Source organism: Pholis gunnellus, assembly GCF_910591455.1.
Source record: "Pholis gunnellus genome assembly, chromosome: 7".
NCBI lineage: Eukaryota > Metazoa > Chordata > Actinopteri > Perciformes > Pholidae > Pholis > Pholis gunnellus.
This window is the reverse complement of record NC_136533.1, coordinates 9766414-9780187: the sequence shown is the minus strand read 5'-3', so window position 1 is coordinate 9780187 and position 13774 is coordinate 9766414. Positions and strand designations below refer to the sequence as shown.

General features: G+C 39.0%; 1 protein-coding gene across 1 annotated transcript; it reads left to right on the top strand.

Moving 5' to 3' along the window:
* Positions 1-1703: 1703 nt before the first annotated feature.
* On the top strand, positions 1704-12301 carry LOC306698726 (AT-rich interactive domain-containing protein 3B-like; the record flags this gene model as incomplete). Its single annotated transcript, XM_079163183.1, has 9 exons — positions 1704-1730; positions 2435-3058; positions 8139-8213; positions 8303-8375; positions 9089-9272; positions 9990-10240; positions 10836-11105; positions 11202-11291; positions 12162-12301. 9 exons carry the CDS (start codon positions 1704-1706, stop codon positions 12299-12301), a joined length of 1734 nt encoding a protein of 577 aa, XP_079019309.1.
* Between the last annotated feature and the right edge of the window lie 1473 nt (positions 12302-13774).

The following is a 13774-nucleotide window of genomic DNA, read 5'->3' as shown; positions in this document are numbered from 1 at the left end:
TTCAACATATAAATCTGTACCATTCAGTGCTCAACAATACGCATTGTCCACATGCATGTGGCAACTAAAATGCCACGTTGGGCAAGTGGTAAAACATAATTAAGCTCAGTTTATCTCCAGAACTGATAGAAATAGCTACGGAGTGAGCCATCTTGCTTCCTTCTGTTGAGTTGCACATGTGCAATTCCAATCAGGCAGTCAAGAGAAAATGGCGGCTGGTAAAGAAAGTTTATGAGCTGAAGTGCAGGCAAGCACTTAAACTCTATTGGAAACAGGATGTTTGTTGGGAGGCATCAGCGGATGTGGGTGAAACTCCAGATTGATTACTTAAGGATTAAACATGACAAATAACCGTGGTCTGTATTTGAGAACTCCTAACAGTTAAAATATTTTTAAAGGGGCAATTAAAAATGAACTTTGGGCAAGGAAAAAAAAACATGAATGTGATACCCTGCAAGTAAATCTATAGACAACCAGGAAAAATAAAATAGTAACAGCTAATTCAATTAGTCACAATTCTGCTCCTGCTATGAGGCCACTTCTAATCAAATTTTACTTATTTGAGGGGAATTAGTTTAGTATGTTTTGCACTTTTCAATTCAAAGAATTCACCATTTGACAGCTTGTTTTAATGAACTATGATTTATTTCTCAATGTAAGTAAAGTGTCTGCCTAACACTCAGAAAAAGACATCTTGAGCTTAATGAAAGTATGAATAGAATTCTTTACAACAAGAAGTAGTTTATTCTAAACCTTTTGATTTATTCAGTCATGTCAACAGCATCTACCTTGGGTTTTATATAGAGGCGTTATTATAAGCACGGTTCCAGTATTGTCACATAATAGTATTGGGCTACTCTTGGTGAACAAAGTGAGATGTTCCCCAAGTTGCCTTAAAATAGTTTTTGTTGCCAAGCACTGTTTGAGCTCCGTGAAACTATTTAATACTGAGTGATAAAGTTGATCTGACTGCAGCACATACATTGATGGTACCACCATGACCGAGATGAAAATGGACATTTCGTTGCAGTACCTCCAACAGATGACCTTTGCCGGCCTCTTTTATACACCTTTTGTGAAATGTTCCTAATCCTGCCCCCAAAGAAAAAAAAAAGGACAATGACTACTGAACTATGACTTTATAGACTGAATTAACATGTTTCTGCCGTGAAATGTAACTGATTTAAGGGGGGGGACGTGTCGTGTGGCTGTTGAGGTCAGACCCGCGTTACAATGTGAATGAAGCAGCTCCAGACTAAAATGTTTTTTTTTCTTCATATTTTTAAAGTTAAGATCGTGTTGTCTCAATAACCAACCCAGTAGGATAATAGCAGTGGGTGGGATATCTTTGTGAAGTGGGTGGGTATAGTTCCACAGATATGCCAGAAAGAAAATCCACTTTACGAGCTTTACGCACGGGGCGGGCCTTTCATTCATGCGAGTTGGGTGTGTAGGCCACTCAGCCAAAGACAATCAAAGATGTTTGAGTTTCCATGCGCAGTGACCAGGGAGGTAAAGCGCAGAGCAGTTTTACCCCTCCTCCAGTTCTAGCTCCGAACACTCAGGCCTCCGAACAACGGGGGCTTTTAAATCACATTTGATCAGAGGACTCTTCTTTTCCGTTTAAAAAGAAACTGATTATGCGATGCGATTCATTTCTGCCGGAGGGAAGAAGGAAAAACTAGATATAAGACCTGTTGGCGATGATGGATTACTCGAAGGCGCAAATGGTGAGTGTCGACGACTCTCTGGTAACGCGCCTACTCGTGTTTGTTACAGTAACAAAGCAAATGGCGATTAATCTAGACTTTTTCAGCACCATTTGACCTTCATAGACTTAATGAACTTCGCTTTATTTTCGAATTAGGTTAAGCGTTTTCCATGTTTATTAGTGTAGGCCTTGTTTTCACATTAGCTGTACTGTGGAATAATTAATTTTCCATTTAAAACCGAAAAAAAATACTTGTGAAATAACCTAACTCTTAATCCTTTCATATTTAAGTAGCTTTTAACAAAAGCGAAGATACAGAAAGTCTTGGTGAGAAGCATTCTTTTATCCTGCTACTAAATTATTCTCAACTAAATCAATGTAATTATTGTCTCAAGCCATTAAGCTTTGTCTCACTTTAATCCACCATAACTGTGCTTTCCGAGTTCCAGACGGCTTCTTTTTTTTAAGTTTCCCTTTATATGACTTGCATTGTGTTTTGTATTCTAAAACAAATATGTATAACTTTATTCAGACAATATACGTAGTATTTAATCAACACATTAGGTTACTGTGTCTCTTTTATCCTTCTTATACTTGTTGAATGCCTTTTTATTTTATTTATAACTTTGGATAATCTTTTTTTAGTATAAAAGCAAAAACACAAAATCAGACATTTTCCTCATTAAGTTGGTGATTTAAATTTGTTTTTGTTTTTGTCCGTAGTCAAACTTTTCCGAGGAGGGCAGTTCAGCTGGTTGTCCACAGTCCAGTAATGCCGGGGTGAAGCTGGAGGCGGTGATGGAGCAGCTGCAGAGACAACATGGGGCTAAACTGGAGATGAACCTGCAAGAGAAACATCTTCTCCACGCCCAGCTCTTGTTTGCTCAACACGCTGTTGCAGCGAGAGCCTCTGGCGCCAGACTAGAATCCGCATTATTTGGCAAAGCAGATGGACAGACTTATCAAGCAGCTCAACAAGCTTTGAAAAGCCATCTCAGCAGAAAAGATCCAGATGAGGAAGATGAAGACTCTAATGAGGAGGAACAGGAAATGGTGGAGCCTGAAGAGAACGACAGGGCGGAGGAAGATGATGATGAGGAGGAGGAGGATGTGGGGGACGGGCCTCATCAGCAAGAGAAGAAGCCTGTACTCCAGCAGGTTGCAGGCTTCCCTTTCACTCCGTACTCCACACCTCTCTCGTCTGCTGTGAAGCAAATGTCAGAGTCTCCGCCTTTAGCAATAAAACAGGAGCATGAGGAGAAGGAGCTTCTGTCTCCTGCAGGCCAACACAACTTCACGTCACCCAATGGCTTCGCTGACTGGGGCTATGACGAGTCATTGAAACAAGTAAGTTATCTAAGTTAGCCATATTGTTTTTCTTCCCTGTTTTGTTTTCCATCTTTCATAGTGAACGCTTCCTCTCTTAAATTACATATACAAATCCCATTGTAATATCTCTGTCCACTCTTAGATATATTAAAGTGATTATAACTTTATTTTGAAGTAGCCAGAGCCTCAATTCAAGAACTGAACATCTGTGTCTCTCCCTGTTTGCTGGTGTGTGTTCTAACTCTTACTATTAATTGTTGACTTCTTCCTGCTGAGAGTCAGGCTCACCGCTGCCTGGCCTGCCTCCTGTCCTCTCGCATGTGGGGTGAAGGAGCGTTTCCTTTTGGCAAGATGCCCGAACTTGGTAGTGTTTAATTACTGGCCAGGCCAGAGATCTCCCCTTCTGCTATGCTGCACCTCATTTCTCACACTCTTGAAAAAGCGACCCCGCCACTGGCCGAGCTAATTGGTCTTGGCTCTGGTCCAATCCTAACTGTTCAAAGCCACAGGTTCAGGCCGCACAGAGATGAAGTCAAAATGAGAGCAAAGGATTAATGAAATGGCCTCAAGCGTGTATTTATGGACACGGTTGGCTTCAAGGGTTAATTGCTGTAAGGAATTGCCCCTTTACCCAGCGATTCCTTTCAGTAATTAACCCTTTTCTCATTGTATCAGACAGCACTCCTTTTAAATGAGACCCAAAGTTAGTATTTACGAGTGCTTTCCAACAGATATGTTTGACCACTGATAGTAAACAGAGGGTCCCTTCAGAGATGTTTTTTTCTTTACGGAGACCAGTCTGATTGGTTCTTCTGTGTGCGTTACCCTTAAAAAGGCCCCACTTCAATACAATACATTATGATTAATGCGGCCTGTGGCCAGAAGGACAGCTGGGTTAGTGCCTCACAGTATACCAGCAAACAGCTACCCATAAAGTTTACTCGCAGTATACTTTCAGTGGAGCAGAATGGGCTGTTGGTATATGCTATCAGTTTTACACATCTCACGTTCATTATTTAGAGTTACTCATATTTTTTCTTTCCTCTCTGTTGCCTGTGTTTTGGTACAAGTAACATGTGGAGGGAAAAGTTACTGGTTCTCTAATAGTTTAAATAATGTGTAAGCTCTTTTAGAGCGACTCGCTCGTTCAGAAACCTCCTTGCTGACGTAGCTCAGTGGATAGGTTCGCATAATTTAGCCGTCGCTTGGCAACACCTAATGGCAGCCCTTTTTCAACTGCAAGTAATCAATACATTATATGGCCAGATAATTGCATTTCCTTTTGTCAAACCAGCACACAACACCTAGAGCAATGAAGAACATTTGTTCTGTTAATGAAAGCACAGTGACGAGTTGTAAAGTGTGTGTGTGTGTGTGTGTGTGTGTGTGTGTGTGTGTGTGTGTGTGTGTGTGTGTGTGTGTGTGTGTGTGTGTGTGTCACAGTTTGGATTCTGTGTTTACCTCGCTTAAAGCACAGGAAACATCTCTACCATAATGTTTGAGAGGCGTTTGCTTTGGCCCATTTGAGTCAAGATTTAGGAGAGATTGCTTGTGTTATTTAACTTCCTACGTGTTCAGTTTAGCTGAATAGCATTATATTTTTCATTATCATTGCTAACTAGTTTGTAGGAAACATTATTGAGCTTAGCTTTTGTTAAATGGCATTTGTGTTTGTTTTGGTATTGTTGGGTTTGAATTTGAAAACGGGACTCCTTCAGTGGTTTGCATGAAGCTGTTTTTGTGACATGCACGTAAATATGTTCACTTTGTTAGCTTGAAATGGGGTCTTCTTGCAAGTTAATGGTGGCTGGTTGAAATTATTGTAAAGGTTTACTCTTGTTACTCTCTTTCCATCCTAAAATCAGCTCGCTCTCTAACTTCTTTAGCTTTTTCTTTCAGTAATTACACATCTTTGAAGATGTGGACATGCCTCACCATGCGGGGTAGCCATTGTTCACTCCTTGTGTGCGGTCTCACTGTACACCCTTACATGTCTCATGGGCGGGGAAAGGGGCCCCTGTTTGCTCTCAGTCCCAGTTTACCGCACAGCAAGGGGCCAGATAAATTATCTTGACTTGTTAGGTTTGAATAAAGGCCAAATCATTTAATTTGGATTAAACTTTTGGTCCCCCTGTGGTTACATTGACAGTACGAGAGTGATACATTTACACTGCTGATCTGCTGGAGCAGCTGAATGATTTTAATCAAGCTCATTATAAAACGCAGCTTCTGTATTTCTTAGGGAATTCCAAATACAGTGTCATTTATTTGGGTTTTTATCTTGACTGGTTGAACAGACATACTTTTAGAGAACTGCTTTGTGTGTTTAGTAATATGCATTAACCGGATAATTTGTCATTTGAATATATAACACCATCTTAAAACACAATAAAAACAAGCCTTTTTTAACAAAACAAAAGAAACCTTTTCCTGACCTACATACTGAATACTATCAGGATTCCCAGGGCTGAATGTGTGAAAAATGTGTGAGCAATTAACTGAAAGCTCTTTGTTAATAGAGCCACAGTAGGTCTCACTTGCTCATCAATAAGAGGGGGAAGGGTTTTATTTCCATTTCATGGTGAAAAGACTGGGATGTTTATCTACCTTCACCTCAATAAGCTCTCTGCTGGGGGAGTAGAAGTCCTTTTATCAGACATTTCTAAGCTGAAGCCATTAGATGTGTCAACAGCTGTGCCACCACAGAGGCAGTTGTATGTGTTAAGTGGAAACAGTTACATATTGTTCAACAACTAAAAACAGGAACAGAATTTTTTTTTTTTTTTACAGAGGAAATGTTGGTGTTTACAGAGGTCCATTAAAACAGTGGTTCCCAGCCCAAGGAGCAACTTACTTCTGTATTTATTGGTAGAAATTAAATTAAGTAATAAAAAAAAAAACGATTTAGAAAATGCAGAATATCTTCATCAGTCAGCTGTATAACCTGTGTTGTGATTTAGAGTGTGTGAAAGCAACAGTTGGATGAAAGTATTGTATAAATGGTTAAAACGGTTAGCTAAAAGTAATGTATACATGGCTGAAACAGTTGGCTGAACATAATGGTTAAAATGTGATAGTTTCAAATATATTCAAATGATCTCTTATGAGGGGGAACATCTGCGTTAGAATTATATGTAGCTCTTTGTGTGTCAGCATTTTGTTTGAATAGTGTTTTTACTCTAAACAAGAGGAGAGTTACAGTTGGATTTGAATCCAACAAGTTATTGGTTCCAATGTATTTTGACGCTCAAAAGGTTAAATGCAATGGGCGTGATTGGTATTATCCCCAGGTGAACTTAAGTTGCCACAACAAACATTTAGTGGATGAGCTAATGCGTTTTAAGTACAACATGATACATTTAAATGCAAGGATCAAGTAAAATTGTTATGAGGGACAATGAAAGACAAAAACGACAGACAAACAAGCATTTGATCCTGTCACATGCAAACACATATTTTGTTTTTGATAATGCACATGCTTATTTTAATAACATTATTCACGTAAAACAAGAGCATGAACAGAAGGGTGTGTGAGCCCTCATAAGCATTCAGCAAGCAAACCGCTGATAGATATCACAGCAGAAAACTGTGACATTTCATAAGCTGCAACAAGATCAACAATAGACCTTAATTTTTACTATTTGTAATGTCAGTTTGGAATAAGGATAGAAGGGATAATAAATGAATTGTAATGACAGGCCATTCTTTAGAATGTTCTACCAACCATGTGTAATTTTCATACTTTCATACCATCATGCAGCTCTCGGTGTGCGTTAGCAGGACAATAACCTCTCAGCAGGCTTTTCCACACAGTTGCACACACACTGCCCTCCACTCACATGTTTAACCTTTAACTGCCATGTAAAAGGGGGGAGGAGATGAAGGAATAACATGTCACATTAAACTATCTAATGAGCGTGAGACCTTTCTTTTTTCTTCTTTAAACGGACGCTCCCTTTGAGAAATATAAGTAGATAAATGGAGAAAAGTTAAATAATTAGAAGTATATAAAATAACACTAGAAATAAAAATGGAAACCACACAAGAGCAAACTCAAAATTGCAAGGCATCCAGTATACACATCCAGTATTTACTGTAAACTACTAGTTCAGTACGAGTGAAGTGACACAGAGGTGTGGTTAATAGCTGCAAAGTCAGCAAAGCAAAGCCCCGTTCCCACTTGACAAAAACCCACTGACACCCACTAACATCTGGCTTTTGTCTTTTAGTGGGAACGGTTACAATTGCTATTAATGACTCTGCAGTAGTCATGGGGATTTATCGGCTCCAGCTCCGATCAGCAGGGATGGAAATATGAGATCCAGTTGGACAAGCTAGTTTTTGCCCCATTTCTGGCGCATGGCTATGTGACACTTATGTGTCACTTAATATGCTCTCCTCAAAGCCACCAGACTCCAGTCAGACATGTTTTTAAAAACCCTGCATTTACATGCTACTTTTAGTGGGAAACGGTATGAGTAATATGATACCGCCTGTAACATCAAAATGATATTTAATATGATTAAGTAATGAGTGTTTGTCTGTATTAATATACAACTATAGCATGGTATATACAATATGATATACAAGTTGAAATGTAGTTAAATGATATGATATATACAGTGCATATGGTATAGTACAGTAATATAGCATAGAATACACAATGTGATGTAGTATAGTATGCCTTAAGTTGTACACAACACCAGCTGTTTACCGTCTCACTGTCAGTAAACAGTGGTTTCAGTGCTGGGAAAAAAGTAGGCTTGGACACATGCGGTGAGAAGCACAAAGTCCAGAGTCCTTGAGGAAAATGTGACAAAAGAAGATAAGCTTTATATAGGAATGCTATCACACCTGAGAGTGTTTATATACTGTGTGTGTATATATATACATATGTATACTGTATATACACACACAAAGTAACACCATCCATTGTCCATATCTGCTTTAGTCTGAAATAAGCAGTTGGGAATTACTAACAAAACGTGCCAGTGTTTTTGCAATGCTCTCTCCATTAAACTCATCATATAATGCACAAGCGGGACAATCTGGAGGACACGCATTTGACTGATGTTTTTCTGTATGTGTGTATTTACAGAGAGGAAATGCCATCTGGGCTGAGGAAAATGAAGGAGGAAAAATAAGAGGAGAACCGTCCAGGGACTTTGCCAAGGTAAGAAGATGTAGTAGATGCATGTACATGAGAAAATGGCTGAAGTAATCACAGAGTAAAAGGTGATTAGCTTGTTTTTTAACTTACAGCTGTATGAACTGGATAATGACGCACAACGGAAGGAGTTCCTTGATCAACTCTTTGTCTTTATGCAGAAACGTGGTAAGATTCAGAGTTAGAGCCCGTTCAAATCCTTTTGTTTTTGTGAGGAGCTGTGGGACATCTTTCTGGTCTATTGAGAAATGACTGCAAGTGAATGCAACAACACTCACTAGTTTTAATAATATACACTTTAAATTCCATATACAACTGATGGATTTAATTATTACTTGGTCAACAGATTTTCATCACTGTCTTAACCGATGTGTTAAAGCAGTTGTGCAGATACATTTGGTCAAACAGAAGTAGATGCAGTCATGGTAAATGTTTGTGTGTCTGTAACATGTGTTTATCTTAAGCACAAATACATCTTGTTTCTACAATTGCTGTTAGCCGCCTTGCTTAATTGGCTTTACTTCCAAGTAGGGATTGCATGGGTTAGCTGTCATCCCTGTGATTGGCAGGCACTGCTGGCTCTAAAGCCCCCCTCCCCCCCTGCGCTCAAATCGATGCAGCAACAGAGCTGCTGTGGAATTGTCCCCACCCCCATCCATCTGAAATAAGCTTCATTAGAGAAGTCCACGCAGATTATACATGCTAAGCCATATTACTTAAAATTAACCTCAGAGACTACGGGGCGTAAATCAGAGTATGTTCTTGTTTTCCTTTGTCCTCTTCTCTTATTGCATGCCAACTTCTCAGAAGTAGAAGTCAAAGACAATAAACTCATTTCATTGGATTTAAAGAATGTCTGTGTCCTCCTCTCTCTCATTCAGGAACTCCTGTGAACCGCATCCCCATCATGGCAAAGCAGGTGCTGGACCTGTACAAGCTTTATAAGCTTGTGACAGAGAAGGGAGGCCTTGTGGAGGTTATTAACAAGAAGATCTGGAGGGAGATCACCAAAGGTCTCAACCTCCCCACATCAATCACCAGCGCAGCCTTCACTCTCCGCACCCAGTACGTGTCTTTCTCATTTTTATCAGAAAAGCCCCAAAACTGTTGCGTTGACAGGTTATACTATTTTGAATTGATTGAACAATAATTATTATAATATTGGCAAATAAATTAGGTGTATTCTTTTTTTCAGTATTGTTATGCCATGTGGGTAATGATTGCATTACAGTATTCAGTTTATCACATTAATAAATATTCACATATTTTCAACCTTATATGAGAGATATTGACTATATTTTGAGAAATTATTTTATTATCTAGTAGTTGTTACATTATTATTTGCTATTATGTTTGCCATACTTTTTTTTCATCTTGAAGGCAGCTATGTCATCTACTAAATGATCAAACATTTTCATTTTGTGCAGCAAAATAACAAAATAATTAAAAATAATTTCTGTAAAGTAAATCGCCCAGCTTTGATATCTTTCTTTCAGTAGTTCATTAGTTCATACTTGTTTTTATGCTGTGTCTATCTCTACATGTAATTAAAGAATATATGTTACCTTAAACATGAACACAGCTTGAGTAAGTAAAACACAAACATTTCATAACACAGATATTTTCATTCTCTTTGAAGTGGAAAAAGTCTATTTTCAGGGAAAAGGGAAGCTATTTCATGGATGCATTAAACGTTTGATCTTTTACACCCAGATTATCTTTATTTTAATGTAGGGCTGGTTTGCACCAGATCAATTGACACATTTAAAATTTCTTTTGCAGGTATATGAAGTACCTTTACCCGTTTGAGTGTGAGAAGAAGGGTCTGAGTTCTCCAGGAGAGCTGCAGGCTGCCATCGACAGTAATCGCAGAGAAGGTCGACGTCCCAGCTACACCAACAGCTTATACCGCTACTCTACCTCCCCGAGCTCCGCTTCACATGCCCTCCTCTCTTCACCCATCATGCAAGCCACCCCGACTGGACACAACGGCCTAAATACATCCGCTGGCGCTAATCTGAAGAGAAACGCAGGTATGACGCATTGTGTGCCGTGTAAGAAAACTGGTATCCCTGATTTTGTTTATTTTGTAAATCATTCTTTTTTAAAATGTATTTATTGCAAGACAAGAGACAATACATAGAGATAACAACAAGACCAGTGAGATACAAGCCAGCTAACATCATATAGTCAGTGTATGGGAGAATGGTGTGTGTGTCTGAGCCTTTTGATATGAAAGAAAAAAACATAAGAAAGTACATAAATGAGGGCAAATTACAAAATAATAACGTCCGAAAAATGCTTTTAACGTAAACAAAGTGTGTAAATCATTCTTGTCTCAAAAAAGCCCTGTTGGTACTTTGATCACCATTATAAAAATACCTTGGATTCCATATTGTTTTATACCAATAAATTAGAAGAAACCAGGATTTACAATACTTTAAATCTTACTGCACATTTAGCAGATTTATCTTCTTTTTTTTCCAGTATTAATGTAGGTTTCATAGGCAGGATGATGTTTCAGGCATATTTTGAACTTCTGTCTTCCTTTGCTTTTTCTTTGTGCTGTCCTTCTCATTACACAATGTGTTTAAAATAATTTTCGCTGTGTTTTTTTTTACTGATCAGATGAGATGCCAACCCCTGTATTACCCAGCCGGCTGCCCATGGCTCTGGCCCTGGGGCAGCAGCAGCAGCTGGCACAAGCTGTGACGTTGGAGCAGTTCAGAGAGAGGCTCGAGCGAGGAGCCGGAGGAGCTGCAGCTGATGGTCCAGAGAAGAAAATGATGCGGATGGCGGAGGAGCAGCAACGCCTCATGCAGCAGGCCCTCCAACAAAACCTCCTGGCCTTTGCGTCTCACTTCAACCCCATGAACCTCAAACTTAACAATGGACATGGTGAGTGGCCTTCGCTGGGATGATGCATGGCCTGTCATCGCTTAATATGATTTGCGGAAAGTCCATAAATTGGAGTATTTTCTTTTTCTCCCACAGAGAGCAAACAGGATTTGTCTCTGAGTATCTCCACTAATGGAGCAGCCGGTATCAGTGTATCTGTGGAGGTCAATGGCACCGTTTACTCAGGTGAGTAATTACATTTTAACAGGGTTTTGACCTTAATGTGTTATAAAATAAAAGAAGCAGCTAGGAAATTTGTTATAATTTAGTTTTATATCATTTTATTTATTCATATATATCTTCTGTTATCTTTGGAGTCAATTTTAATGTACATTGTGAAACCAACGCTCATTCTTGTGAGATGTGAGACTTCACTTTACAATACATCGCACTTTAATAATAGAATCTCGGTTTACTCTCATAGTTCTCGGTTTACAAGAATAGTTTAGCAAGCAGGCTTAAGTTTAAAGACAGCTAGCCCGGCTCTGTCAGAAGATAAAACATGTCCTGTAAACCTCAGTGATTAACATGTTGTATCTTGTTTATTTTAATCCGTACAAAAGCAGTGTAAAAAAAACACAAGTTGTGGTTTTAGAGGGGGTTGTGTGCCAGACTATTTCATGGCTTGGAGCAGTGACTTCCTTCCACAATGTGTTGTTTATACACTGTTTAGGTACGTATTAAACAAACATGTCATTTGTTAATTGATGGGATTTGTTTCCTTTCGACAGTGCGAGGCTAGGCCATCCACTTCTATTCTGTATGCTAAGCTAAGCTAGCCTGAATGGTTTCAATATGCCCATCTATCTCCCAGCAAGAAGCAAATTAGCGTCTTTTCCAGAATGCTGAATCATTCCTTTAATACTACTGTATTTTACTGTCTTTACTGTTTTTAATCTGTTTCTCTATTGTGTAGACTGCAGCACTAAAGCCTTTATTCTTCTGAATATTAAGTACTTAATGAACTTGACCTTGGAATCAGTCATTTCTACAAATATGACCAGTTAATCGTTCACTACATCATGTTTTAACTTCATTCTGATCTCTGTATTGCAGGAATGCTGTTTGCCCAGAAGTCAGCTGCTCCTGTGGCGTCACAGAATGTAACTCTGGCAGGAACAAATGGTTTCAGTGCCATGTCCTCCTCACATAGTCCCTCCTCTTCATCTTCCGCCTCCTCAAAGGGACCACATTAAGCCTCACTGGTCTTTAAATCTGTTCTTAGCTAAATAATTAATAATACATTTCCGATACGCATACTTCTCTTGTCAGGCAAGAAGTGTGTAAACTATACTGCTGTTTGCTTGCACACTTCTACTAGTCGACCTCCTGTCTGTTCACTCAAGCAGTGCAGTCTTTTTGTGAAACTCAGCCGTAACACATGAGGAAATCTAGCATTTGTTTTTCCATTTTGACGACGTAATGTACTTTAAATGAGTCTTGTCAAGGGGACATTGATATTTCACCTGAAAGGCTTACAAATTTACCATAATATAGATTCAGATCATAGTTACCTTTTGTGCCTGTTAGAAGCTTTTCTGTTTAAAAATGTAGTGGGATTCATGTCTAAAGGTCTTTACCAGGTTTGTTCAGAAGTGTCTATAGAGCCTCGTTGGGTGTGAACTGCATTTATAGCTAATTATGGAACCGTTCTGTAGCTAACTTTTTCCATAGTAGAACAGTGTGGTTGCCAAAAGTGCAGCTAATGAAGACCAAAAAGCCTTAGTTCAGTGTCATAGCTCCTGTCTGTATTTTTCTGAAGCCATTTTGTATCCCTCTAAGTAAACATTTGGTTTAACCCGAGTTCATAGTTTATACTTTTCATAGCAGCTTTCAGGGATTATGTACACCATCGGTTTCCTTAAAAATTAGAGAAATTTGCTGCAGTTTGGTTGGATTTTTTTATGTTTTGTATTGTGTTTCATTTAACTCTTATTTAATCATTTGTCTCTGCATGAAATTTACAGAATTTTTATTTCAATTCAACTTTGAATTGAAAAAGGCAAACAAATAGAGACACTGTTTTGCTGGGAATTGTATGTAGGATGGAAGTGATTCAACATTTACCTCAATTGACTTTCCATGTTGGTAAGTTTCTCTGGAATTTATTCTGGACTCAGGAATGTTCTCTGGACTCATCATTGTTAAACTGTATCTCATTATATATTGCAGTGTTGTATTTGCATATACACCGAGAATGTATCACTAATGACCTCAAGCTTTTGACAAGTGAACACTGAAACAGTTCTACCTCACTCTTCTCGAGAAATATGCAATACTTTGTATGTGGACAATCAAGTAGACATATCAATCATGCAAACAAATGTCACTGTGAACTTTAAAAATCAAGGTTATGTTAAACTCTGTTTTGGTCTTTGAATACTGTATTTCTTGGACTTATAGTCATGAAGAATAAAACAATCTTGTGTGCTGTAGAAAGCCTGCTCCTTTCTTACAAACAGTCAGTCTTACCTTTTGTGAATCCCTCAAGGCTATATATTTATTCTTAATGCTTGTCGGCGGTTCCACCGGGTTGGATTCCTTCAGCTCAGACTGCAGCGGTGCCTCCAGCAGCGACCAGCCCACCGCAGACAGACCCAGATCCGTCTTCGCTGCCTCCTTCGACATGCAGTCGTAAGCTCTGACGAGAGGAGGAGAGCTCTGTGTCA